Source organism: Batrachochytrium dendrobatidis (assembly GCF_000203795.2).
Source record: "Batrachochytrium dendrobatidis JAM81 unplaced genomic scaffold BATDEscaffold_11, whole genome shotgun sequence".
Lineage (NCBI taxonomy): Eukaryota > Fungi > Chytridiomycota > Chytridiomycetes > Rhizophydiales > Batrachochytrium > Batrachochytrium dendrobatidis.
The window spans coordinates 231262-256719 of NW_006281109.1; the positions used below are offsets into that span (position 1 = coordinate 231262).

A 25458-nucleotide genomic window follows, 5' to 3' on the forward strand; every position below is an offset into this window, starting at 1 on the left:
TTGTTGCTATTTTAGCCAACTTTTCTGGTTGGCATTCCTTGTCAGTCCATTCAAACCTCCGACTCTTTACACTTTTTGGTACTCCGCTTATATATGATCTCACCGACTTGCGCCGAGTCGGATTCCCATTTTACAAAAATAATTCGAGAAATACCCTCAACCGTTCCGACTCTACCCACAAACTCAGCTCATCAATCACCAACTCGGCATGCATCTGAGCCAGCTCATATAGACTGTTTTGTGCAAGTATAATCTCCACATTCATGGCATTGAGTGTAGGAAACATACACAACAACACACTATGCTATTATGTCATTCATTTCAAAAAGCGGGTTAGTTGCAGTATTTAAAAAGTATGGGTGGAATACTTTGACAGGTGTGGTTAGATTAAAAGCCATAAACTCAACTGGATTCTGATCGTGATGCAGCCATCCTCTATTCTCCCACATGCTTTGTGACCTCCATGGTTTGCCATTCATATATTCATTCTTGACCATGGCATCCGAGTTGATTTCTGAATCCATCAGCAATGCTATATCATTGCCCAGCTTTCTAAAATTTAAATAGTGTTGGCGCTTGTTCAATTCAAATCCATTAAAACGGCCCAGAAACTTTACCTAATTGAATGAGCTACATGATCTAAACTGCCACCCAAAGTCCACCTGAGTGATGTCCCAACTTTTTCTTTTAGCACAGAAGAAAACACGCATAGATGAGCCAATACATGTTGTACAGGAGGTGTCATGGCAAATGCCTCATTGCCACTACAGATTCCTGTCAATATGAGATGGATTTGCGTAAATCGCAATGCTACATCTAAAATGATATTTCCCAGTGGAGAATTTAAAACCAGTGATGGATCAAACTTTCTCTCAATATGTTGAATTTGCACCTGGGATTGCTGCGATAGCATTTGGATGGGGTATAATCTAAAACAAACTTGTCAACTGGATTCAAACTCTATTTAACATTCAAAATGAAAATGTCAAATGATCTATTTACATGGTACAATTGCGTTCATCCAAAGCAATGATCTGGACCGAGTTACTTGATTTAGGGTTGCATAATCCATACGACCGTTCATAAAGTTCAATGTGATAGCGATTCGCAAGGTGATTAACCAATGCGCCATTGAGAAACACTGCCGGTGTAGCCAAATAGATATGGCTTGAAGTATATAACTGCTCTGATGAGTCGACCACATTTTCGGTTTGAATGAATGGAGGATGCGTGTTGAAATGGCTTGGGGATTGGATATGAATAAAGGACATGGATGGTGATGGTGCATCCATTGAACGTGAGAATACTTTTGTGGCTGATTTATCGCGAATCCGAATATAGTCATTTACAGAGTCGGAAACAGAAAATTGAACGATAGATGCAGTGTTTTTTTGCAGACATACACTTGGATGATCCATTCCTCCTGTCATGTCATCTTCGTATTGACTACGAGTTCTTTTATTTGCCATTGAGTTGCCGACGTCGGATACTGTGTACTTTTTACCGATCGGCAATTCGGACAATTGCGAAATAAATGTAGTCGCGACCTGATCTACTAGAAATTGCAGATCTGAATGTTTCAACGGCTCATACTTTATCATCAACTGCTGTATCACTTTTCGTGAGTGTGAAAACACATCCATTGCATATTCAGCCAAAAGTAGTTCTTTGCGCCATACTGTTGAAGATATTACCAAAGGTTTGAAATGGGTTGAGCTTATCTGGCTATGTTTATTGATGGTGACGAGTGCGTTTGTGAGGTCCCACGAAAGCATTTCAAGTTGACAAGTAGTAGATACTTTCATTGGCTTCAAGTCAAGCAAAGTAATGGTAGATTTAATGTTGGGTGGTGTATTTTGACTTGATTGCGCCAAACATAATGCTGGCATTTCTGTTATTTCTATGTACACCAAACATAAGCTATTCAATAAGAATCTAGAATAAATTGGAAAAACAAGTCAATATCCACAATTACGTTTAAGCCTATGCGTGGATGGCTGATCAAAAGCAGCATCACGGACTTCCTTGTAAAGCACGTTTGGTACATGACTAACACACGACAGTAGATCTTGAGCAATTGAGTGATCTGAAATCATTGAATCAAATTCTTCTAAGCTGTTTGAGAAGATATGATCGATATCCAATACACTGGACAATGACTCTGATTTTAAAATGTTATGCAACATCAAAGTACATTTTCCAGTATGAGTTGTGCTGATGTTTCTTGTCGACAAGGGTGGTTCTAGCATTACAACTCGGGTTAGTTTAAATCAGCATCATCGAACTAGTAGCAACAGATGGTCGCTTATACAATTTCACAATAAACACAACCTAGTGGTTCAGCATGAACACGATCTTGTGCTAAAAAGACTTTGAACTCCGTAGTATCTATAATTTTCGATTTTTCTACAAGAACGTCTATAATGCAATTAAATTTCAAGATTAATGTTTGTGCTTGTATATACTATAGACATGTAATGCAAAGCAGTATACATTCCTTTTAACGATTGATGGTCGGAAACGAGTTGATCTGCATCACATTCGCTCATTTGTGAGATATTCATGGTGGACACTTTGATACATGGTTCATTTTTTAATGAACATGAAGATTTTTCTGGTATAATTTGTTCCATAAATTCAACGTCAGATCTGTCAACACACAATTCGCGAAACAACGTCGAGTCTAAAGATTCGACCGAGGTAGTTGAAACCAATGATACCGTTTGTAAATGATCTGAACAGTCATGCACACTATTGAAAATACACAATAAAATAGTATTAGAAAAAGCCTGATATTTCAAGTGTCATGGAGATATGTGATCTTACATGGACTGTAAAATTTGATGCAACGGTTTGTTTTTGAACGAGTCGCAAGTAGTAAATGTTGGTAATCTGGCAATAGTTTTATGGAATAAATCTCGTTTAGTCCGATTAAAAGGGGAAAGGGACACAATAGGAGATTCCAGTATGAATTGATTGCTAGAGCGTTGTATTGACTCGAACCATTCAATGTTTGGATCTGAAAGATGAATGTGAGAGACACAATCCAAGTCATCTCTCATGGCACATGAAACAGAACACTTTTCGAAACAAATATCGTATAAGAGTTTATCAATGTTCAGTTTGTCTTGGATGCAACACGGCACATGGTTGCAGTTCAATACAGGATTATTCGGTAAAGGCTTTAATGACGAATCAGTATCTGTATTGCAATAAAAGGTATTCTCTAATGATGTAGTGGAGAGATACGAGACGAGAGTGGTCTTGGTCAATGCATGATTTAAGCCATATGCACACAGTCGTTCAAGTAGATCACTTTTCCAAGAGTCTTTTGACTCCATGCTTTACAATCAAATACAATATTCAACAAGCAATATAAGCTGTATTCACGTAAAACACTAAATAAGAGTATAATAAACGACCCGTTCTATGTTTGATTGGTACCAATCTTACCAAACATTGTTTTATAAACTCTTTTAGCTTATTATCTTTGCTCATTCCTGTTCCAATATATTCCCTACTTGTTCAATCTCCGACTTTCAATATTATATGATTGGTTGTAATCTTGAACTAGATTGCAAATCTATTTGATATTAGAATGCAACAAAGCTTTTATACAATAACCAATTTCCAATGAGCATTTATAATTGCTGTTCATTTCAAAACAATTACTGCAAAATAAATACAAAGATGTTCCATTTTATATGGAGATGACTGCAAAATGTTTGAATCTTTAGCATAAGATCAATTTATTCCTGCCAAGTGTTCAAAACATATTTATATCTGTTCATCTACCATCCCACCATATGCCTAAGCCTTGCGTTTAGCGACCTTCTTGGCAGCTGGCTTCTTGGCGCTCTTTTTAACAGTCTTTTTAACAGTCTTCTTGGCAGCAGTCTTCTTGGCGGTAGTCTTTTTGGCAGCTGGCTTCTTAGCGCTCTTCTTGACAGTCCTTTTAGCAACTAGCTTCTTTGTAGACTTTTTCACAACAAGCTTTCTCTTGACAACCTTTTTAACAATCTTTTTTACTTTCTTGACAAGCTTTTTTTTAGGCATAACCTGTGCACGGGCATTTTTGGTCAAAGCAGCCATCATATCGGTGATAGTTTGAGTCGATTCTTTGGTGTTGGCCAAGTACTTTGCATTTTCCTTAAACCATTGTTCATATGCTCTCTTGTACTCGTCGGTATATTTTTCACGATCCCCAGAGCTCATTCCATTCCACACCTTGCTCAGAGCAGAAGTACGCTTTACCAGTGTCGATGTGGCATTTTCGCCAATCAGATCAGCAAGCTTGGAGTGAGGGAGAGCCCCAGCATCACGCATAAAGCAGAACATAGCAGAGGTTGGGCGTTTTGGAAGATGCACGTTAACTGGAGGCTTTTGGACTTTTTTACCAAGAGCCTTGCGCATTACATTGATCTTGCGAATAAGAGTATGATGAGCCGGAGTAAGCTTTTTGAGATACTCAGCATAGTCCTTCTTGTACTTTTCGAGAGCAACAGAAGCCTTGTCGAAGTACAACTTGATATTCCAAGAGCAAAACCAGTTAGTTGGGCATTAAACTATTTACACAAGACAGACTGATCTACCTTTTTTGCGCTTGGAGATGTATTGTGCCACATCTCGGCTATTTTCTTCGAGGCCCACACAACCTTTTTAGCACTAAGCTCAGGTGGACAGTCCTTGAAAGTCTCTGCATTACTCTTTACAAAGAAAGAGTAGGAGTTTCCTGGCTTGACTGGAGGAACAATTTGGGGGAGAGCAGGCATATTCTTGAGAATATTCTGGGTCACCTTACGCTTAAGAGCAACCTTGTTCACTAAACACATGGCAGATCAGTTACCGAAATACACAAAGTATAGCAGCATAATTTAAACACCCGGGGGTTTGGAAATCAAGAGTAGTAGCTCATAGTATAACACGAGACTATACAGTTGAAACATGGAATACGCAAGGTAGCATCTAGTTCAACTGGCCACAGTGAATCTCAACAAAACAGTCAAGGGATAAATAGTAGACTCTGAGCACGTAGACTAGCAAGGACATCAATATGAGTCAAAGGTACTATGACAAGCAACACAACTTGCCTGGTTTCGAAGTAGAGAGTCCTGCCAAGTGACGACATGAAAGAAAGGGGGAGCGAACAGTATCATAACGAGTATACGAACTAGTGATAGAAGACGTATAAGAGTACGATGAAAATACAGAACTTTTTGTAAAACCTCCAGAGAGAAACCGAGAGGACATTTTGGCTTAGTGTAGAGCAAAGTTGTGGTACCAGGTTCGGACTTGCAAGACTGGGGTTTTATACAAAAATATTGGTTTGACAGTTGTGCTTTCACACTGCTATTGGCTGACAGACTGAATTTCATGTTCAATCTTTCAACTCGTCAAAACCATTCAGTTTCTGACAGCTGTAACAAGCTTGAATCAATACTCATTTCTCCCATAAAGTTAAGCTGTTAAAATAGTCTAATCGCTCATTATCTATTTACTGCCATATTCACATAATAAACACTACATAACAGTCTGATAAACTGCCAGTCGTGTGGAATGATGGATGCCAGATCGACCACAGCATTGTACCTTTAGACTCGTTAAAGTTAATTGACCTGTCTTTGGTGATCGGCATAAAACAACAGTTGTACTCCCAAAACATACAATCTTTGTTGTTTGAAATAGATCATGAATATGTGGTTTTAAAACACAACAGAGTTTTACTGAGCCTAATTGACAAGTTAAACCCAATATCTAGATCGTAATGGGTGAGTATGGTAGTCTTACAATGTGTGGTAATATCAAAAGTGGGAAAGTGATAGTTTGACTGCATCATATAATGGGCGTCGTGTTTCAGAAACAGTCAATTTTTAACAGAAAAGAGCAACGGATATTAAACTATTGTCTATTCCAAAAAATAGATTGCAAGATAAATACAAAAGTTATATTTTATGTAAATAGGCTGCCATGCATATGCTTCAACTTTAGTTTATTTAATGTACTCGCCACCGTATCAAGGTCTATATAATATAATCAAGAAAGCACTATGGCTACGCCAAGTTCTCAAAGTCAATGAGAAAGGGGCTCATAGTGAACAGTCGCCTTGGCATCATTCAAATATAGATTCTTAATTCGGCTATACTCTTGTTGAAGTTCATTCAGTAACTGACGCGACTGTGGTAGCCGTTCTTCCAGCTGGCTGTTCCTCAACACTGATGCTATATTCCATAATATACAAACACAAATCAGTTAAAATAAACATCTGTGTAATCAAAATTAAATATCAATTGCAAGACACTACCTAGATTACTTTCAATAGTGCTGATTTTGGAGTCAACCAACGACATCATATCATTCAAAGTTTCAAACTCGTCTTGCGATTGTAAGCGTCCACTTTTTTGGGCTCGCTGAAGTGCTGCGACAGTTGATAGTTGCTTCATTAGCTTTTGTTTTTGTCTTGTATTGGCCATGTTCAATGGTTCGTGTTGAGCATCCTTACTCATCACACCATGTCTACTTTGTTGCTGTCGGAATTTAGCGTCCAACTGAAGGTTGAGTTTCTGTCGCGCACCCGTTGATGACATTGACTCTAACACTCCGTTTGAGATTATGCTGCTACGACGATACGACACTTCCCCTACTTCCATACGGTGTTTTGCTGATGTATCTGCTGGCGGGACATAGTCGGCCAATGTAACAAAATTGTCACTGCTTTCTGTGAGCATCCACATGCTACTTGCCGGTGTACCCATGAATTGTCGGGGAGTGTGTGATGGCATTGGCAGATTATTTGACACATTTTGTTGTAAACTCTCCGACTGTCGACATGTTTTCAAATTAAGTGGATTCTGATTCAGATGTTTATCATCAGAATCTGTCAAAAAAGGTTTGGTTTCGTTGCAAATGTCAGTGACAGCATCCATAGCATCGTCGCGCAACTGATCTTGTGTAACAAATGCGGTTTTTCGTTTTAAACTGGCATAAGTTGGTCGTGCATATGATTCTTCTAAAATTCGCCAATATGAAACTGGATTGGCCAAAGCATGTCTGAGTGCTCTAACAGATCCTTGAATTGTGCTTGGAAGTGGATAGACCATGCTGACCTTTGCTTCTATTTTATGATTTGCAAGACTATCCACACTGCTATGATCACTGTCTGACTCATCTTTGGTTTGAGATTCACTTGTGTAACTATATGATTCGGATGTGTCACTGTCGTTAGGCGAAGCAGCATTAAGCCTGATGCCTTCTTTATCAAGCGTCGCGGATGTAGATAATGGCATGCTTTGATTATAGTCATTTGGTAAGCATGATTCATCCTCACGATCACCACCAGTAATGTGCACTCCAGTCAAAAACGTATCATCAATATGGTTTGGATCATATTGGATTTTTTTGGTTGATGAAGTAAAATCATTGTTGGAAACTTCTATTGGCTGACTCGTATCATGTAGTTGCGACATGATGTCACCATCCTTGTATGAAAGATGCATGTCGCCACTTGTATCTGTCTTGTTTGAATCACCACTGCATTGATTATTTCCAGATACATTACCACCATCAGCATGACTGGAGTGAACATCAGACTTGATATGGTTGTGCACGTCCGTACTACCTATGGCAGGTTGATTAGAATTTATAGAAAGTTGACTTGCATTTCCTTGTAGCTGAAATTCGCGTAGCTTAGCAAGCTTTATCAACTCTCTAACTGGTGGAATTTTCCCACATTTAACAATTTCTTGCAAATCGCTGTCAGTAAACTGATATTTTACCCGTCGTTTGCGATCTTCTACAAGTGGTTTAGACGCAGTAAGAAGGGGCTCATCAACCACGTGAGGTGCAGCAATATACGAGGAAAAGGTTTGATTTTCTTGTGCACGATATCGACCAATAAGTTGTGGTTTTTTAATTGGCAGTTTGATGTTGTGCCGATCTATGCGGTGGATAGCAGACGTGAGTCCAAAGTTTCCATTCGACTGGGCCAGAGAAAAGGTTGATGATTGTGGCTTCAACGGTCCAGCCATAACTAGCTCAGCTTCAATACTAGATTTAGGCACCTGATAGCACACATCTGCAATAATGATTCCATATGTAGAAAACAACTGAAATATATCCATAACAGCTTTATCGGAAGATGCTGGTGTTTTTGGCAAAAGATGTTTAGGAGCATACTGTTTCATGATTGAATTTCCATGTAAAAACACCTTGCGTAGTCGCTGAAGACATATAATACCAATCAAGTCGTCCAAAGTGCTAATTTTGTTTTTTATCAGAAATAGCTCCTCCAGACATTTGAAGCCATTGAGCTTAGTCAATATGTTTGGACTGGTTTTCAAAAGATCAGTTGGTGTCCATTTTGATTCCAAGCACTGATCTTGGACGTGACTTGGGATTAAAGGTTGTAATGATTTGATAAAGTTGTTACTGAGGTTGAGTACACGGAGTCGTGGGAGAGCCTGAAGTATTGTCCAAAAATTTGAATGATCAGGCACGCCTAGACTATTATTTTCAAGAATCAGCACCTCTAATGACTGGAATCCTATAGGCGAAACTGCAACTGAAGCATTGAGAGTAATCATTGCATTTAAATCTGGTTTTACGACAGTTGTGTCAGGCTGTATAGTTTCCACTGGTGCTCTGGTAGATTGACAATTATTGAGTTTGTTTTGCGATTTTGACGAATTTTGAGATTGTGTATTGTTTAATTGAATTTCACCAGCGTTTTCATTCTCTGGATGCTTTTGATTTGGCTCATCGCCTTTGAGATCGTGATCCATCTTATTCAGATGACTGTCATTATGTTGGTATGGTAAATGATTTACTTTTGGAATATTGTCAGAATTTGTCGAGTGCAATGGGTCTGTTTCTTTTGATGTGATTGTGTTGTTTTCAGGACTATCCAGAACATTGGCTTGAGCCGCAAGTTTTTCAGACAAGATTTTGTGTTCGATAAATGAGTGAAACAAGGAAGGACTTTCTGCGCTTGAAAATTCATTTTCGTGTGCCAACTGTGCTGTTTGCGTTGAATCATTTGGCCATGATTTCTGGTAGGGTTTATAAGCATCATCCAAATCAGACCGAAGCAGTGTTTGATCGGTCTGGCAGACGTCGAATAGATTTGCGTCCAATGCAGCGACTTGATGAGGCAAAACCAATTCAATTACGCGATCATGCCAATGTTCCATATCCAAGATGGTCGTAGCTAGCCTTGATATATTGTTGCTTGTCAAATCCAAGTGCTTTAAAAGTGGAAATGTAGCAAGCACGATTTGAGCTGATATGTCAATGGCATTGAAGGATAAATCCAAGTGTTCAAGCTTTTGAAATTTGCTTTCCGACTCCAGATCAAGAGATGTCACGCCGTTGCATGGAAGCAGTAGAGTTTTAAGAGATGGTAATGTGCCTAGTCGAGCAAAAGGCAGTGAGTTTTCACCTGCACGCAAAGTATGCAACTTTGTAAACAACGTCAAATCATCTTCAACAACATATATGAGTTGTTGTGATGACAAGTCGAGCGAGTATACAAATTCTGGATCCGTGGCTGGTGCTCGATTAAGCTTGTATTGGCACATTCCATTAGGTTTGGTTAAAAACAAATTGAGTTTTAAGATTTGAATCAAATTATACATCAAAGTTAAATATACGATTACCATTCTAAACCCGTCGAGCAAATTAGGAATTTCTTCGTATTTGCCATTGACTTTTCGGATCGCAGGTTGATCATCTTGATCACCAAAGTAGTTTGGACCAACAATTTTTGGAGAGTAATTTGGGAAATGGGGTGTTTTTTGAGCAGAATGTCGCACTCGATGAGAATTTAAACGTTTTGAGGATGGAGTGCGTTTTGATGTTGACCAATGAGTTGTTGGGTGCAATATATTCGTGTCGACAATAATTTTATGAGGCTTTGTTTTTTGTAGTGATGTATCTTGCTGCAAAGTAGCTTGTAGAGGACTATTTAAAGAATCGTCATTTGTAGATGGGCTATTTGGGACTGGGTCAATTTTTGGAGGGTTAAATTGGAGTTGCTCTTTTTTTAAAGGTGATGCAGGAGTCTTTGAAAGCAGAGCATGTTGTTTAGGTAAAGTAGATTGAGATTCAAGCAGTTGAGTATTTTCGGAAAGTGTATTGTCTATTGGGTGGACAGACTGCCCATTAATAGGCATTATGATCCAAGATGGACAAGTTCAGTTGGTCCTCACGAACGCGGTTTGGAGTTTACACAGCCGTATTCACGTAAATTGTAAGATTTGTAATTATCCTGCAGTGATGATTGCTTTGGAATATACAATGGCTGAATATTCGTTGATATTGGGACTAACTTGAATGCTTCTAGTTGTTCAAAGCACAACGACCATCATACAAGATTAGACTATAGTTTTACACTGAGATGGCTCTTGTTTGGCATGCATTGTACAATCTGCAGATTCACTCAAATCCAGATATTGGATTCAGCTGTTTTAATGCTGTAGCAGAACTCGTCTCTGTATTCTAATCCCACGGATGCGTTTGCGATCTAGTTCAATGATTGCAGGTTCTAGGAATGTCATTAACATGTCAATTACCCAATGTGTGTAGACAAGGAAAGTAGAGATTGAACAAGAAATATACAGACTGTAATGTGAGCATTTGTTCATATAAAAATGAGCCAAGCCCAGCAAACTGTTGATGAGTTGGTGGGCATAAACTGTTTAGTAAATTCGGGGTAGATTGAATGAGCGCCAATCAAACCGACTGACAATTTATGTATTTTTGGCACCCTTATTTTGTTTCATTTTACGTGAATACGCTAATACTAGAGTTATGCATTGGTGGATTGGTTCTAATCAATATGGTCTACTGCTAGTATTTGCTATTCTAAAAGCAGTATTTGTAATTCAATCAGTTGCTCAGGTTGTCAATCAACCTACCACTGCTTTGCGAACTACTGTGATTCGTACTTTTTCTCCTGTTTCAACCACTGTACCTATTTTACCAAATACTCGTATTGCCACAAGACCACTTCCAAAGGCTACTACGGTGCCAAGACCACCCCCAAAGGCTACTGCAGTACCAAGACCCCCACCTATAATAACTGCGAGGGAGGGTATGAGCTGCACGGTACAATTGTGTGAACGAGGTCTTGTATGGTAATTAAAATTCATTAAACTTGGCCATCACTCGTTAATTGCTTTACTGACTTGTTTACTCTGAAAATATTTTAGTTTAATTGGACGATGTGTTCGTCTTCCAACCGTTCCAGAAGGCACTTTGATTACAAGCGATCGAAGCCAGAACCAACCCATTCCTGTATCTGATCAGTTTCCCAACTCGAGTGCAAAAGCCTTTGTTTTAAACGGTGTTGTTGAGTCTGCTAATGTGATAGTAGCTCCACCTACAGTAGGAAAAGTACAAACGACTTTACCCACAAGTAACTTGGGCAAATCTGTATCAGGACAGCATGCTATTTTGACATCCATCTCATCCACTATGTTTATTTTATTCATGTATGCTATCGTTCTCTGAGATGTTTTCATTCTATATTCAAAACCATGTATTGATACAAGCATTGTAATACAAGTATGTTTTTATGAATACATGAAGAGGGGAAATACTTGATCGATATGACTGATAGAATGAATGCCGCAGTATTTTAGTAAATATGATAATGCTTGACAGTTGAACATGAAGCAGCATTTCATGCAAAGCATTTGAAATTGTATATTCTTATCTTGACATTCAGTAACATCTGCAATGACTACTGCTCGGATCTCTTCCAAGGTACAACACATGCTGATCAGTATGTCCTCATGGCAATCATTCTTTTCATATAAAACTAAACCTACGCATTCCTTGTCAACAGGCTGCTCATCGACTATCGTCACTAAACCCAGGCGGGACGGTATTTGCAGAATTCACTGCATTGGCCAACAAACACAAGGCAATCAACTTGGGTCAAGGATTTCCTACTCTTCCCGTAGCTGATTTTATTACTCAGGAAGCTGCCAAGGCTATATCTACTCAGGGAATATTACATCAATACACTCGTAGTGAAGGACATCCTAAGCTGGTTCAAGGTAGAATGATGTCATCTTGATCATTTATATCATACTGGCGGAATAAAAATGACTTGCGGCAGATCTTGAGAGTCAAGATCACCCATCATTGATCTGCATGTCTTGCTAATACCATTTGATGATCTAGAGCTTGCATTGTTCTATAGCTCCAAGCTTGGCCGTCAAATCGATCCATTAACTGAGATTGTTACTACTGTTGGTGCTACTGAAGGTATATTTGCATCTCTTGAAATACATTGTTATAAGAATTCGCACTAGCAAACCTTAGTATTTTCAGTCCTGAACAATTGAATTCTTATATTGGTATCTGTAAATCACTAGCTATTTATTCGACAATTCAAGCCTTTGTGGATGTTGGAGACGAGGTGATTCTGATGCAGCCATTCTATGATTCATATCCTGCATCCATCTTGCTTGCAGGTGGTAAGCCCATCGTCGTGTCTCTTTCTGCTACTCCTGGAAAGCGTGGTCGTGCTAGCGATTGGACGCTTGATATGGATGAATTGCGCAAGGCAATCACCCCAAAAACTAAAATGATCATGATCAACAACCCGCATAACCCACTTGGTAAGCATCGATGGCTTGGAACCTATAAACTGTCTTATTTTTTGTCTACATTTAAAACAAATAACATCAAATAATGTACAGGCAAGGTCTTTACCAAAAAGGAATTGGAGGCTGTTGCGACAATCGCACGCGAATTCGACTTGCTGATTGTTGCTGATGAGGTCTACGAAACTCTTACGTTTTCTGATAGCTGTTCGCCGTTTATCAAGTTTGGTGTGTGATTGATGTGAGAGTATTTATGAAATTCTACAATCAAATTAACATTTGCTCTCTGAATCCACAGCAAGTCTTCCAGGAATGTTTGAGCGCACTATTACTCTTGGAAGTATTGGCAAAGCATTTGGAGTTACTGGATGGAAAATTGGCTGGGCAATAGCACCTCCGGCACTTTCTCGTGCAGTCTGGCTTGTTCACCAATTTATTCCATTCTCCATTGCGACTCCTCTCCAGGCATGTTCTCTAAAATTTATAAAACTAATTTTACAAGGTGCTCATTTAGCTAACCCGTCTGCCTAATTCTGTATCTAGGAAGCAGTTGCCGAATCGCTCAAAATTGCACAACAAACCAGCTATTTTCAAGACACATGTCGTCAGTACGAATCCTTGAGAGATTTATTGTACGAAGGCCTCGAGTCTATTGGCTTCAATCCCATGAAACCAGATGGAGGCTACTTTATTGTTGCTGATGTAAGCAAGATTCAAAAGGAGTTGAACATCCAGGGCGATTTTTCAAAATTCCTCACTACCGAAGTTGGCGTGACTGGTATTCCTGTATCTGCATTTTACCAGTCCCAAGATCAAAGCAAGGTATCGCATCTGGTACGTTTTGCTTTTTGCAAGGATCGTGCCACGATTGAAACTGCTTTAGAGAGACTTTACAAGTACTTTAAAAAATAAATGCTATTGGTCTTGAATCTGAATAGCAATAGATTGGGTTCTGCAACACATCAATATGATAAAACATTGTCCAATAAATTGCATTCAATCTATCATGCTCACAACTTTTTTCAACCCATCAGCTGTTTTGAATGTACATTTCAACACGGTTTGTTTTCAAGGAGAATACTGCACAACGGACTTTTGAGTCTTGACATTTGAAATTCAAGGTCGAGTATTCTTTCAAGCTCATCTTGCTTCTACACCCTTTAATTAAAACTCCACAACTTGGCCGCTGACTCACTTGGTGAGTGATACGCCGCACTTTAAATATGTCAGACTATAGATATGGCGGAGCCCAACTATCCAATCCTCCCCAGCGCGGCTCATCCGAAACCATTGCAGGAAACGCAGCAGATGACCTGTATTCATTTGAAAAAAAGGTAGTGTTGGTTTCATTAATTGAAGAAACGACACAGCTCAACCATTGTAATTCATGTGACTAATAACCATGTATTACTGATACCACGACCTATTTTGTATGGGGTTGATGAAATATATGTTGGTGACTTGTTCATGCCGTGATTCAACTTGTAGACAACAGGCGCGTATGGTGGGTCAGGACGAACAGCAGCTGGACGCGCACCACAGCCGACATTCTCCCTTGGTGGTCCTCGTACTGGTCGAATGATGTCGTCTTATGGTGGAGACTCAAACAGTGGTGGTCGACCCATGACATCTGTTAGAGCTGCTGGATACTCTAGCCGGGGTAGACCTGGCATGATTTCTGGACAAACGTTTGATCCTTTAAACCAAGGCATGAATATTTAAATGCAAAATTATAGTCTGTTTTATTATCAACATGCTTGCACAAGTAAAATGGTTTTAAATGCATACAGCTCTATCTGAAACTAACCAATAAGCTATTTTGAATTTGGATGTACCATTAAATTGTGACCAATACATATATGTAGGGCAATCTTCACAAACCCAAGACCGACAGCTTGAATTGTCACCAGAAGAGAAAATCAAGGTTCTTGAGCGAAAAGTTGGACATATTATTGAAGAATCTGCCTTTTTAGCAGCAGAAGGCAACTTTCAACAAGCTCTCGACAAAGCCAAAGAGGCTGGAAAAAAAGAACGGCAACTTTCCAAGCAGCGCGAAGAACTCAACCTTGGCGATCAAATCAATTTAGATCTAACCTATTGTGTTTTATTTAACTTGGCCAATCAGTACCATTCAAACAAAATGTACCAAGAGGCGCTCAATTCGTATGCGGTGATTGTAAAAAATAAGCTGTTTAATCAAAGTGGAAGACTGCGCGTGAATATGGGGAATATTTACTTTGAGCAGTGCAAATACGGTCAAGCAGTTAAAATGTATCGCATGGCTTTAGATCAAATTCCTAGCACAAATCGTGATTTTAGGTGAGATTGAACTGCAATTCATGTACGCTGCCTTTTGCTTACATTTTGTGTCAGATTGAAAATTATGCGTAATATTGGAAGTGCATTCATTAAAATGGGACAGTTTCAAGATGCCATTACATCATTGGAAGCTATCATGGAAGGAAATCCAGATCATCACACAGGTAAAAACATGAACCATGAATGTACCTACAAGATTCATAACACACTCATCAACATTCAACCTTTACCATAAACCCATTCCATTAGGATTCAATTTGATTTTATGCTATTTTGCAATTGGAGACAAGGACAAGATGAAGAAAGGATTTCAGCGTATTATTTCAATTGTCACGCCCATGATTGAGCAAAACGAAGATGCTCTTGATCCATCAACTAAAGATGAGCCAATTGAAGATCACCAAGTATTTAACGAAGATGCGCTTCGTTCCATTGCTCGTGATCGTGCAAGAGCATCTGAGCGATATATTATACAAGCAGCTAAACTCATTTCACCCAGTATCGATACAACATTTACGCTTGGTTACAACTGGGTGATTGACGCTTTAAAAACTTCAGCTTCGAATTTTGATATGGCATCCGAACTAGAAATTTCAAAATCAATTCATTACCTCAAAAACAAAGATTTTACTCAAGCTATAGAGACTTTAAAAACTTTTGAAAAAAAAGATCCAAAACTGGTAGGTACTGCTGCAACAAATCTTTCATTCCTGTACTTTTTAGAAGGAGATTATAAACAGAGTGAAAGATACGCCGACACAGCCATTGAGCATGATCGATACAATGCCAAGGCGCAAACCAATCGAGGCAATTGTGATTTTGTCAAGGGAAAGTATGATCAAGCTAGAGATCGGTATCACGAGGCTATTAATGTAGATGCTATCTGCACTGAAGCCATGTACAATCTTGGTTTGGTGTACAAACGAATGAATAATTACAACGAGGCGCTGCAGTGGTTTGAAAAGCTACATTCGATTCTACGAAGCAGTCCCGAAGTCATTTATCAAATAGCTGATATTTACAACCAACAAGGAAGCACGCAACAGGCCATGGAATGGTTCAATATATTGATATCAGTGGTGCCAACAGACCCATCAGTACTTGAAAAACTTGGAAGTATGTTTGAACGCGACGGGGATAAATCACAAGCCTTTCAGTACTATTCTGAAAGCTATCGATACTATCCATGCAATATGGATGTTATTTCGTGGTTAGGTGCATACTATGTAGACTGCGAGGTGTACGAACAAGCCATTCAATTTTTTGAGCGTGCTATATTGATTCAGCCAAATCAGGTCCGATGGCCACTTATGATTGCTAGCTGCTATCGAAGAAGTGGAAACTATCAACAAGCCTTTGATACATATAAGCGAATTCACGAAAAGTTTCCCGACAATATTGAATGTAAGTTGAATTAACTTTCAGATTTTTCAGGTTCTAAACTATTTTTACAAAGCCTTGACTGACATATTGCCATGTTTAACGCGAATACAGGCTTACGGTTTTTGGTTCGTATATGCACCGATCTGGGGATGAAGGAGGCTACAGAATACGCATCAAAACTTAGTCGAGCAGAAAAAACAATGGGATCGAATAGCTCACCACCGAGCGAAGGTGTATTGAGCAATAAACCAGTTGGTAATCGTGCTACAAATTTGGCTACAACACCCATGACTGATAGTAGACAGTCGTCGGCAGGGATAGCCAGCAAATATAATGTTGATCAAGAACCACCTGCAAAATATGGCTACGAATCGGCCAGCAAAGTACATGGAGGTAACGATACATTGATTCGAAAGCTTAGCGGAAACGTAGCAGTAAGTTGAATGGATACGATTGATAATAGTTGAAGTAGATTTGAACTAGAGATTTTTGTTGTTGATAAAAATGGTTGTATAAATGCATTATATTAACTCTTGTCAACTTTTAGAAAAAATCAACACAAGATGATGTTAGTTTTCAAGATGATGTTTCTGGATTATTGCCGGATTAATGACGTTAACACTACACAACCAAATCACACAGTGAATGGATTGCACTGATCAATCTCTTGGAAATTAGTCAGTTTAAATCCATCACTTGTTTAAAAACGTTTGGTATGAATAAAGAAATTCAATTCATTCGACTTGCATGAGAATCTGAGAATAATGCGAGCTGGAATGTTGATTGACATTCACGAATAATTTATTTTTTATTCTTTAAATTGTACACCTCGATAGCAGCCTCAACAATATGATTGACATTAACCTGCTGAGAGCTGACAAGGGCGGAAACCCAGAACTGATTCGAGAGTCTCAAAGAAAGCGAGGCGGCGATGCAGCAGCTCTTCTTGTTGACCAAGTGCTTACTCTGGATGATGAATGGAAGAAAGGTACGACCATGAATCTTGGTTGCTGTTGATTTGTCATGTTTACACAGGAAACAACAGTGACATGCATTCTACACTGCATTAGAACCATATGATTTACTACTACAAACTACCCATTTTGTTTGGTATTGGTTATATTCTGGCTCTTTAATTTCAATGTTCGATTTTAACCATTTTGAATCCAAGATGGTTGCATGGGGTTGGATATCAACCATCATTCCATGTTCACCATGACAATCCAAAATTAACATTTGGGTTGAATTTATATCGAATCATTAGCCCGGTTTCAAGCTGATGAACTCAACAAGAAAATCAACCAAATCGGCAAGGACATTGCTCCACTTGCCAAGGCAAAAAAACTGGACTCTCCTGAAGCATTGAAGCTTAAACAGGACAAGGAAGATCTATTGAAACTGAAACAGGATCTCACTGAACTTTCTGTTCAAAAAGAAAAACTACTGCAGTCTAAGCTGCGTTTGATTGGTAACACTGTTCATGAAAGTGTCATTGTATCCAATGACGAAAAGGACAATTTGGTTATTGAAAAGTGGTGGCCAAAGGATCGTACTGAGGCAGCAGAAGTAGATCGTCGTGCCCAGTTGATTAAAGATGGCAAAGGCGTTTCTGGACTATATAGCCATCATGAGGTTTTGGAAAAAATTGGTGGTTACGATCCCGTTCGAGGCAAGTAATGTACAGCAGATTTAAAGTGTATACACCAAGTCTAATCTTTTTTCATGCTATGCTGAAATACCAATTCATTCGACCTCTTAGGCACCAATGTTGCTGGCCATCGCGGATACTTTTTGACCGGACCTGGCGTTGATCTCAACTTGGCATTGATGCACTATGGTCTTGATTTTCTTGAAAAACGTGGCTACACTAAACTATGGACTCCGTTTTTTATGAAGCGTGAGGTCATGGCCAAGACTGCCCAGCTGGAAGATTTTGATGAAGCTCTTTACAGTGTTGAAGGTGAAGCGGGAGACGCAAAATACATGATTGCTACCAGTGAGCAACCTATTAGTGCATTTCATTCTGGAGAGTGGTTTTCTGAAGCCGATGAGCTGCCTAAAAAGTAAGCTTTTGTATTGAGCCAATGTTTGCTGCACATGTCTAACAGGCTGTACCGTTTACCGTTGTGTATAATTTATTTCAATGTCAAACAGGTATGCTGGATCATCCACCTGCTTTAGAAAAGAGGCTGGCGCACACGGTCGTGATACCTGGGGCATTTTCCGTGTCCACCAATTTGAAAAAGTGGAGCAATTTGTACTCACTCATCCTGAAAAGTCTTGGGAAATGCACGAAGAAATGATAGAGGTTGCCAAGGAGTTTTACAAGAGTGTAAGTTGGGACTGATCGATTTAAGAAACTCGTGCGTCTGGACTGTGTAGACCCATTGATGTCTTGATCTAATGATGTATGGAATACCATGTGTAGCTTGGTTTGCCTTACCACGTCATCTCGATTGTTTCTGGTGCCTTGAATAACTCAGCAGCAAAAAAGTATGATCTTGAAGCCTGGTTTCCTTTCCAGGGCACTTATAAAGAGTTGGTATCGTGCTCCAACTGCACCGACTATCAATCCCGCGAACTTGAAATCCGATTTGGCACTAAAAAGGTAATAGGCTTTACATGCATCAGCCATTGTATTTTAAACTCACTCGATCCTCTATGGCTTTAGGCAAATGATGTGTCCAAAAAGTATGTCCATGCACTCAACTGTACATTGACTGCTACGGAACGTACCATCTGTTGTATTCTTGAAAACTTTCAAACTGAAACGGGTGTGGTGGTGCCTGAACCCCTTCGCAATTACATGGGTGGAAAAGACTTTTTGCCTTTTGTAACAGGCTCGTTCAAGGTAAGAATTTAAAGTGTTGTTGACATGTGAATCGAATGGATTTCGAGTATGTAGGCTCACAGCAAACTTTGACTATTTAGGTAGCTGCAGATGTTGCTTCTCTCAAGATCTAGGATGACAAATATTATGCTTGCATTCATCTTTCAATTACTCACATGATTTCAAGTAATAAACCCACAATATCTGCAATATCATATTTAGCTCATAATGTATACTTGAAGACACAGATTTACGAAAAGTTTATAAAACTGAAAAGTAAAAATAAGAAGATTGCTATTGAATTTGTCAATCAACCAAGCCACAGCAGTGTTTTAAAATGACTCGATGTTTTTGCTTTGCACAGTGAATGAAGGTGTAGGGAGGTGTTGGATCAGAGAGAAACTATAAGAGAAATAATAGGGAAACAAGATATCTAACCCCGGGCCTAGGCCGACTTTGTCTTTTTGGGAGCACGGTATTGTCCAATAACAATAGCGTGATCACGCTCATAGGGCTCAAGTGTGAGCTGCTCCTGTGGTTTCACCTTGTCTTCTTGAAGCTTCTTGACTTCTTTTGCAAATACTGTGGCAGCATCTACAGTAGAGTCAATACAGTTGGCCTTGATCGAAATGACAATGTGTCCTCCGTTCTTGAGGAACAGATGCGAGTTGAGTGTAATGATACGTGCTTGATCGGGTTGAGCAACATCTGCAAAAATAACATCTACCATTCCAACAAGCATGCGATACTTGTGAGGGTGACGAGCATCCTCAATAATAGGAATAACGTTGGTGCGTTTCTTGGCCATGTTGATCAGATCGCGTCCAGAACGATGTGAAAACTCGACAGCATAGACAAGACCAGTGGGGCCAACAACATCAGCAACATGTGAAACAGAGGTTCCACTTGCTGCACCAAGATAAAGAACTTTTTTGCCGGGAGCAATGTGAATGTTGTCAATACCACCCAAAATACCAGCAGCGATCTTTGATCGGAAAGGATTCCACACACGATATTCTGTCTTGGTTCCATCGGCGTTCTAATAGTTGAATAAGCAAATAAAATGTCAGGATAAATTAGTTTAGATCCAGCAAAAGTAGAAATGCCATGATATGGCCGATTCGATAAAAACTCACATCAACAGAGATTCGCTTTTCACCATAGACTGATTCTCCAGGAACAAGGTTCTTGGTACACAACATGTCTTCTTTACCGGAAGCGATAAACACACCTTCGTGACGATGGGGTTTAACAACAACCTTGGATCCACCTCTGGCACCACCACGGCCAGCTGGAGCACCTCGGCCACGACCACGGCCACCTGGAGCACCGCGACCACCACCACGGCCTCCACGATCACCACCTCCAAACTTGGACACTGCACCACCACGGCCACCGCCGAATCCACCACGACCACCACCGAATCCACCACGACTACCGCCACGGCCTCCGCGATCACCACCGCCGAATCCGCCACGACCACCGCCAAATCCTCCACGACCACCACCACGTCCTCTTGGTTCTAATATAAGCGATCAAAGTGATAGAAACAGCAAAGTGTTGAAATGTCCAGATTACAATAGATCCCACCCAAAACATCCAGTGCATAAACGGCAATAAGTGATGGTATGCATTGACAAGGACATCAACAGGAGATTTGAAACAGCGCAGAACCAGATTTCATCAAGTAATAAAAGGAAAAATTATCGTTAGTCACGCCATAAAAATATTTTACATTCAATCACTTGAACAAGTCTTGTCAAGACTGGATTCTACAGCCATAGCTTCACCATTACATTCCTGTAAATATACAGGAATGTAATAGTGTAATAACAAGGTCATACAAACACCATCAAAACAGTGGGTCAGCTAAACAAACGCACCAAATCCCATTGCTTGTGTAAAAAGTTTTTTCTTTTCTGTAGTGAAGAAAAAACGAGACTAAAAATTCCCAAAATTCATTTTGGCACTGAAATTTGCGTTTGCCCAAATTTCAATTCTCGATGCATATTCAGTTTTTCAACAGTATTATCGTATCACGCGATGGACTGTGATTGGTTGGTTTGTCGGAGAGTTTTCTCAAAAGAAGCTTTCAAACAGCTCGACTTTATGGATTGATCAAGTGAACAAACCATCCGATACATAGATTGTCGAATCACAAAAACATAGGATTAAATCAACCGAATTGATGGTTTATTCCCATACCTGTAGAACACGATTAGGCTTGAATGAGTTTGTCAAGGAGTTTAAACCCAACATTGACCAGTAAATTTGATAATTGATACCCACCATTGTCATGAAACTGGTTATTTATTATATATTCTGGTACCTTGGCTTGGTTTCATTTTACGTGAATACGGCTGTAAAATATACATTAAATATACAAACTGGAATAAACATGAACTATGCAACGACGGCTTGATGGTAGCCCCAAGCAGCGTAAAACTCGGGTTAGAGAGTGTTTAGGAAATAACAAAAGGTATACTGGTCATGCGAATGGACTGAGTAGTGTGCAGTTTCAAAGCAGATAGGAGTGTAGGTTTTGATCGTTGCGGTCTTGGAGGGTTTAAACAAACAATCACTGCAGTATGGTCCGGATGTTGTGACGGAGGCATCGCTACTGCAGTCATGTTGGAGTATCTAGGTGGTTGCTCATAGGCTGGTAGTTGCTCACTAAATCTCATTGGTGTTTCTGTGGTTGTTTCTGTGGTTGTGGGTTGTGGTACTCTCCGGTTGAAATTTCTCCATAGTATGCCAAGGACACAGAGGACCACAAGGAACAGATTGACAGCAATGATGGTCCCAAAGATTGGAAATGTGCCTGCATACTGTTGTGATGGTGCAGACATGAAGGATTGAAAGGATAGCAAGAGTTGGGTTAAAGAGCAGGTGCTTAAATGTTGGGATGAAACTGATGAATACCCGGCTTCACTCCGACTGGCATGAGCAGCTATTGGAATATAGGATTGCTTGGGCTTGGCCGGGACTAAGCGGCTTTCATGTTAGAGTGGACAAGGATCAGCCATATCATGTGTTACGTTGGCGGCTATTTTATCTGCGCCATTGAGCAATATTCAGTACATGAATTATCATTCGTTTTACAATGGAAAAACAATTGCATTTTTCCATTGCAAGATATATACTTGATGGCATCGACCAATTTGTACATTACTATTCAGTGTATAGTCCACCTGTCAACGACACTCTTGTTTCAGATGGATACAAGCACATCATTTTAAATGTCCAAGATTCAAAATGGATGAATCGAGGTAAATACACCTTTATAATGATTAGCTGTGTATTGAGAATAAGCATTGATGATGGATGTCTTTTGCATGCTGTGAAATCCAACCTTGAATCAGGATAAACTCTTGCAAATTGGCTGGATGTTTGCTGTTCTTGAATCGTAGGAATGAGTGGATTAAAATAGAGAATTCTAAATCAACTTGAATGTGTCGTAGAATCTCCACCTCATTCAAAACCAAATTGTTTGCATATCTACATGTTCTGTAAACAAGTGCTTTAGACACTCCCGACTACCAATCCTTTAATGCTACATGTCATGATTGGGTAAAATGTTTGATATTCATAAGCATTGGCCCAGATGAGCGCGAGCAAGAGCGATCAAGACGCCAAAGTAGACAAAAGGCTAATGTCAATTCAGCCAAAACAGTCTTTACTAAACAAAAAAGGAAAGCGGTAGAAAAGATACTGTTTGTATTTGCAGTTAAGTAATGGAGATCACAGGTAGAAAGTCACATCAACAGACACTTTGTCTTTCTTGTTTTCTTTTTAGGCTTTTTATCCTGCAAATCCATCATAGACGCTCGTTTGTTTTCATCTCTAATCGACCGCACCAACAGATAATACGCTTCTTCGACATTGATTCGACTACGTGCGGAAGACTCTACAAACTTGCACCGCATTGTTCGAGCCAACTCTCGCCCATCGTTGGTAGAGACTGTCCGCTCTGCAACTAAATCGCATTTGTTTCCGACGAGTACCATGGGAATCCAGTCACGATCCTTGACACGTAGAATTTGTTGATAAAATGTCTGAACTTCTTCAAACGATGAGCGCGAGGTGATGGAGTATACAAGAAGAAACCCTTCTCCAGATCGCATGTATTGTTCACGCATAGCTGAATACTCTTCTTGTCCTGCTGTATCTAGAACGTCAAGAAGCGCTGTTTCTTGATCAATGACGCATTGCTTGCGATAAGAGTCTTCTATAGTTGGATCGTATTCGTCCACAAACTGTGATTGGATAAACTGAATTGTAAGAGCAGACTGTAGAATGACATTACACAAGGTTGTATTAGAAACAAGAATACTTGTTAGTCAATTTGCATTTCAATGGAATCCATCATTACACTAGTAAAAGAGTTGGAATAAACTATTGCAATTTTGGAATGCACACAGCATTGAAGAATTGGTTCAAGAAGGGTCAACAACATCAGAGTTGCAATGCCAGTCTTGATAAGTAGAATAACAATGAATTGGGATTGGTTGCCAATTAAGCATCCAGTAGAGAAGCCAACTGAATGCAGAGTGGCATTGAATCATGGCAACTTCAGCAAGCGAGAAGCATGATGTCAGTTGCATGAAGATTGAGTGTAGGTTAAGATGTTGCAGTTGATCATCAGACACTCAGTTGTCAGTAGCTGGGCCATTCCAATCTCTAGACAAAGCGGGCCTAAATGTAACAGCCTTTTAGTTAGCGGCATGCATGGAGAGTGGAGATGTACAACATGCTATTACATGCTATTACAGTCTGTTGCATGATATCAAATAGACGATAGAATCATTGACTGCATGGACAAGGACCAGCAGAATACACTCCACGCTCCCATTGACCAAAATATACTGCAAGAATGACAAGAGATGGAATGGCTCAGCTAACGAATTCAAAGAGTTGGAGTGATTGACAAGGTCATGATAGACAAAGCCGAAGCACCCCAGTCGTAGCAAGCAGACGGTCAGGTTCCAATTGCAGTCTAGCGATATTCTGTAAGTCCAATGAATAATAATGCTGAATCTATGCAGTAGCTAGAAGCATTCCAGACCAATGTTCGGCAAGATATCATACAAGAGTGATATAGAGAATGGTGCATCATATTGAATATGATTTTGATAAAGACCAAGAGCGGAAAGACCAGACAGCACTAGACAAGTCCTGTACAAACAAGGATACAAAAGGGCAATACCTTTCCGACACCCCCGCCTCCTACAACAACTATCTTGTATTCTCGCACAAAGCCAGACATGCTACTATAAAAGTTATCAGCGAGAATATCCTGCAATAAAATGAAGAATGCAATTGATTACTTTTGACAGAATAAAGCGCGTTGACTGTTGGATTCCACCTCGACTTGCATTTCAGTTGATTTAGTCTTGCAGCGTTCCACTCTTCAATTCAATAAAGACTTGATTTTAGTCAATACATTACTCGAGCATCTACTTGTGGATGGTCTGATCAACCAAAAAAAAACACTGCAAAAGACAGATGAAAAGGTTTGACCAGTGTGGCTCGTGGTTTGATCCGAGTCAATCCACCTGTTGGATCTACAGAATAAGAATACAAGCTAAACCTCGCGTTCTGACGAGTCTAAAAGGTATTCTGGTAAACGAGTTGTATTACCAGCAAGTCAATACACAAACTGGTATGTTCTTGTCATGGCTTACACTATGAGGGGTTGTCTTGCAATTCTCAATTTCAGATATCCACACAAAATCACACATCAACATCCAAATACACTGCCCAAGCCATACCATAATATCTGAAAATTAGATTAAAATAAAGCAACACACTCGATTTGAAAGATGAGCATTATGTCTGCTTGACTTTATTCATTCAAGTTTTTCAACCGTCTCTGATTCCGTAATGAGATGATTCTCAAAGTGTTGGCTTGTTCATGTGCAGACAACAGTGTCCAATTTGTAATACGACCCAAAGTTCCATCCTAGTATCAGACAGTATTAGCACAGTAATATAGTCTAGAATATGTCTACAAGATATCATACAGTATTCACAATCACAGGTCCTAGTCCATCCAAAGGCAGTTTGTGATTAATTGGTAGAATGGGAACAGCAACAGAGTGAGTATCTTGCTTGGATTGAGTGTATTCGATTGTCATTGGTTTTGCTGGTTCAGTTAGTTTGACCGATTCAGTTGTCTCAGCCAGTTTGACTGTCTCAACCAGTTTGACTGTCTCAACACGTTCATCAGCCATTCCAAACTCATTGAGCTGAAATCTTCAATTTTGTCGTTTTTTCCTGGGGATTCGCGTGGGTTTTAACGAAATATTTTTATTCTTT

At 39.6% G+C, this 25458-nt stretch overlaps 11 protein-coding genes across 11 annotated transcripts; 4 read left to right on the forward strand and 7 right to left on the reverse strand.

Annotated features, from left to right (window-relative positions):
- Window positions 1-130: 130 nt before the first annotated feature.
- On the reverse strand, window positions 131-3498 carry BATDEDRAFT_26814 (uncharacterized protein; the record flags this gene model as incomplete). Its single annotated transcript, XM_006680996.1, has 9 exons — window positions 131-304; window positions 369-552; window positions 618-929; window positions 1003-1900; window positions 1976-2161; window positions 2332-2418; window positions 2540-2751; window positions 2827-3080; window positions 3454-3498. The coding sequence occupies 9 exons, from the start codon at window positions 3496-3498 to the stop codon at window positions 131-133; spliced, it is 2352 nt and encodes a 783-aa protein (XP_006681059.1).
- Window positions 3499-3635: 137 nt separating this feature from the next.
- On the reverse strand, window positions 3636-5262 carry BATDEDRAFT_35744 (uncharacterized protein). The gene is made up of 3 exons (XM_006681081.1): window positions 5091-5262; window positions 4593-4822; window positions 3636-4524 (listed from the first exon to the last, which is right to left on the reverse strand). Exons 1-3 carry the CDS (start codon window positions 5248-5250, stop codon window positions 3811-3813), a joined length of 1104 nt encoding a protein of 367 aa, XP_006681144.1. The 5' UTR covers window positions 5251-5262; the 3' UTR covers window positions 3636-3810.
- An 807-nt stretch (window positions 5263-6069) lies between these two features.
- On the reverse strand, window positions 6070-10166 carry BATDEDRAFT_90949 (uncharacterized protein; the record flags this gene model as incomplete). The annotated part of the gene is made up of 2 exons (XM_006681197.1): window positions 6070-6218; window positions 6302-10166. The coding sequence occupies 2 exons, from the start codon at window positions 10164-10166 to the stop codon at window positions 6070-6072; spliced, it is 4014 nt and encodes a 1337-aa protein (XP_006681260.1).
- Window positions 10167-10803: 637 nt separating this feature from the next.
- Window positions 10804-11572, forward strand: BATDEDRAFT_90759 (uncharacterized protein; the record flags this gene model as incomplete). Its single annotated transcript, XM_006681134.1, has 2 exons — window positions 10804-11129; window positions 11205-11572. 2 exons carry the CDS (start codon window positions 10804-10806, stop codon window positions 11503-11505), a joined length of 627 nt encoding a protein of 208 aa, XP_006681197.1. The 3' UTR covers window positions 11506-11572.
- Window positions 11573-11733: 161 nt separating this feature from the next.
- On the forward strand, window positions 11734-13532 carry BATDEDRAFT_90760 (uncharacterized protein; the record flags this gene model as incomplete). The annotated part of the gene is made up of 7 exons (XM_006681135.1): window positions 11734-11760; window positions 11843-12056; window positions 12184-12267; window positions 12378-12623; window positions 12705-12836; window positions 12907-13073; window positions 13152-13532. The coding sequence occupies 7 exons, from the start codon at window positions 11734-11736 to the stop codon at window positions 13518-13520; spliced, it is 1239 nt and encodes a 412-aa protein (XP_006681198.1). The 3' UTR covers window positions 13521-13532.
- A 657-nt stretch (window positions 13533-14189) lies between these two features.
- On the forward strand, window positions 14190-16753 carry BATDEDRAFT_13321 (uncharacterized protein; the record flags this gene model as incomplete). The annotated part of the gene is made up of 5 exons (XM_006680934.1): window positions 14190-14268; window positions 14474-14927; window positions 14982-15091; window positions 15177-16331; window positions 16422-16753. The coding sequence occupies 5 exons, from the start codon at window positions 14190-14192 to the stop codon at window positions 16751-16753; spliced, it is 2130 nt and encodes a 709-aa protein (XP_006680997.1).
- Window positions 16754-17159: 406 nt separating this feature from the next.
- Window positions 17160-19352, forward strand: BATDEDRAFT_90762 (serine--tRNA ligase SES1; the record flags this gene model as incomplete). The annotated part of the gene is made up of 7 exons (XM_006681136.1): window positions 17160-17298; window positions 17575-17979; window positions 18070-18373; window positions 18465-18642; window positions 18739-18918; window positions 18982-19161; window positions 19242-19352. 7 exons carry the CDS (start codon window positions 17160-17162, stop codon window positions 19272-19274), a joined length of 1419 nt encoding a protein of 472 aa, XP_006681199.1. The 3' UTR covers window positions 19275-19352.
- A 22-nt stretch (window positions 19353-19374) lies between these two features.
- BATDEDRAFT_20420 (rRNA methyltransferase NOP1) lies at window positions 19375-21042 on the reverse strand. The gene is made up of 3 exons (XM_006680961.1): window positions 21027-21042; window positions 20277-20665; window positions 19375-20179 (listed from the first exon to the last, which is right to left on the reverse strand). Exons 1-3 carry the CDS (start codon window positions 21031-21033, stop codon window positions 19586-19588), a joined length of 990 nt encoding a protein of 329 aa, XP_006681024.1. The 5' UTR covers window positions 21034-21042; the 3' UTR covers window positions 19375-19585.
- Window positions 21043-21433: 391 nt separating this feature from the next.
- On the reverse strand, window positions 21434-21989 carry BATDEDRAFT_35747 (uncharacterized protein; the record flags this gene model as incomplete). The annotated part of the gene is made up of 1 exon (XM_006681082.1): window positions 21434-21989. The coding sequence occupies one exon, from the start codon at window positions 21987-21989 to the stop codon at window positions 21603-21605; it is 387 nt and encodes a 128-aa protein (XP_006681145.1). The 3' UTR covers window positions 21434-21602.
- An 811-nt stretch (window positions 21990-22800) lies between these two features.
- Window positions 22801-24458, reverse strand: BATDEDRAFT_17453 (uncharacterized protein). Its single transcript, XM_006680953.1, has 2 exons — window positions 24347-24458; window positions 22801-23429 (listed from the first exon to the last, which is right to left on the reverse strand). The coding sequence occupies exons 1-2, from the start codon at window positions 24404-24406 to the stop codon at window positions 22896-22898; spliced, it is 594 nt and encodes a 197-aa protein (XP_006681016.1). The 5' UTR covers window positions 24407-24458; the 3' UTR covers window positions 22801-22895.
- A 699-nt stretch (window positions 24459-25157) lies between these two features.
- Window positions 25158-25373, reverse strand: BATDEDRAFT_90948 (uncharacterized protein; the record flags this gene model as incomplete). Its single annotated transcript, XM_006681198.1, has 1 exon — window positions 25158-25373. One exon carries the CDS (start codon window positions 25371-25373, stop codon window positions 25158-25160), a length of 216 nt encoding a protein of 71 aa, XP_006681261.1.
- Window positions 25374-25458: the final 85 nt, after the last annotated feature.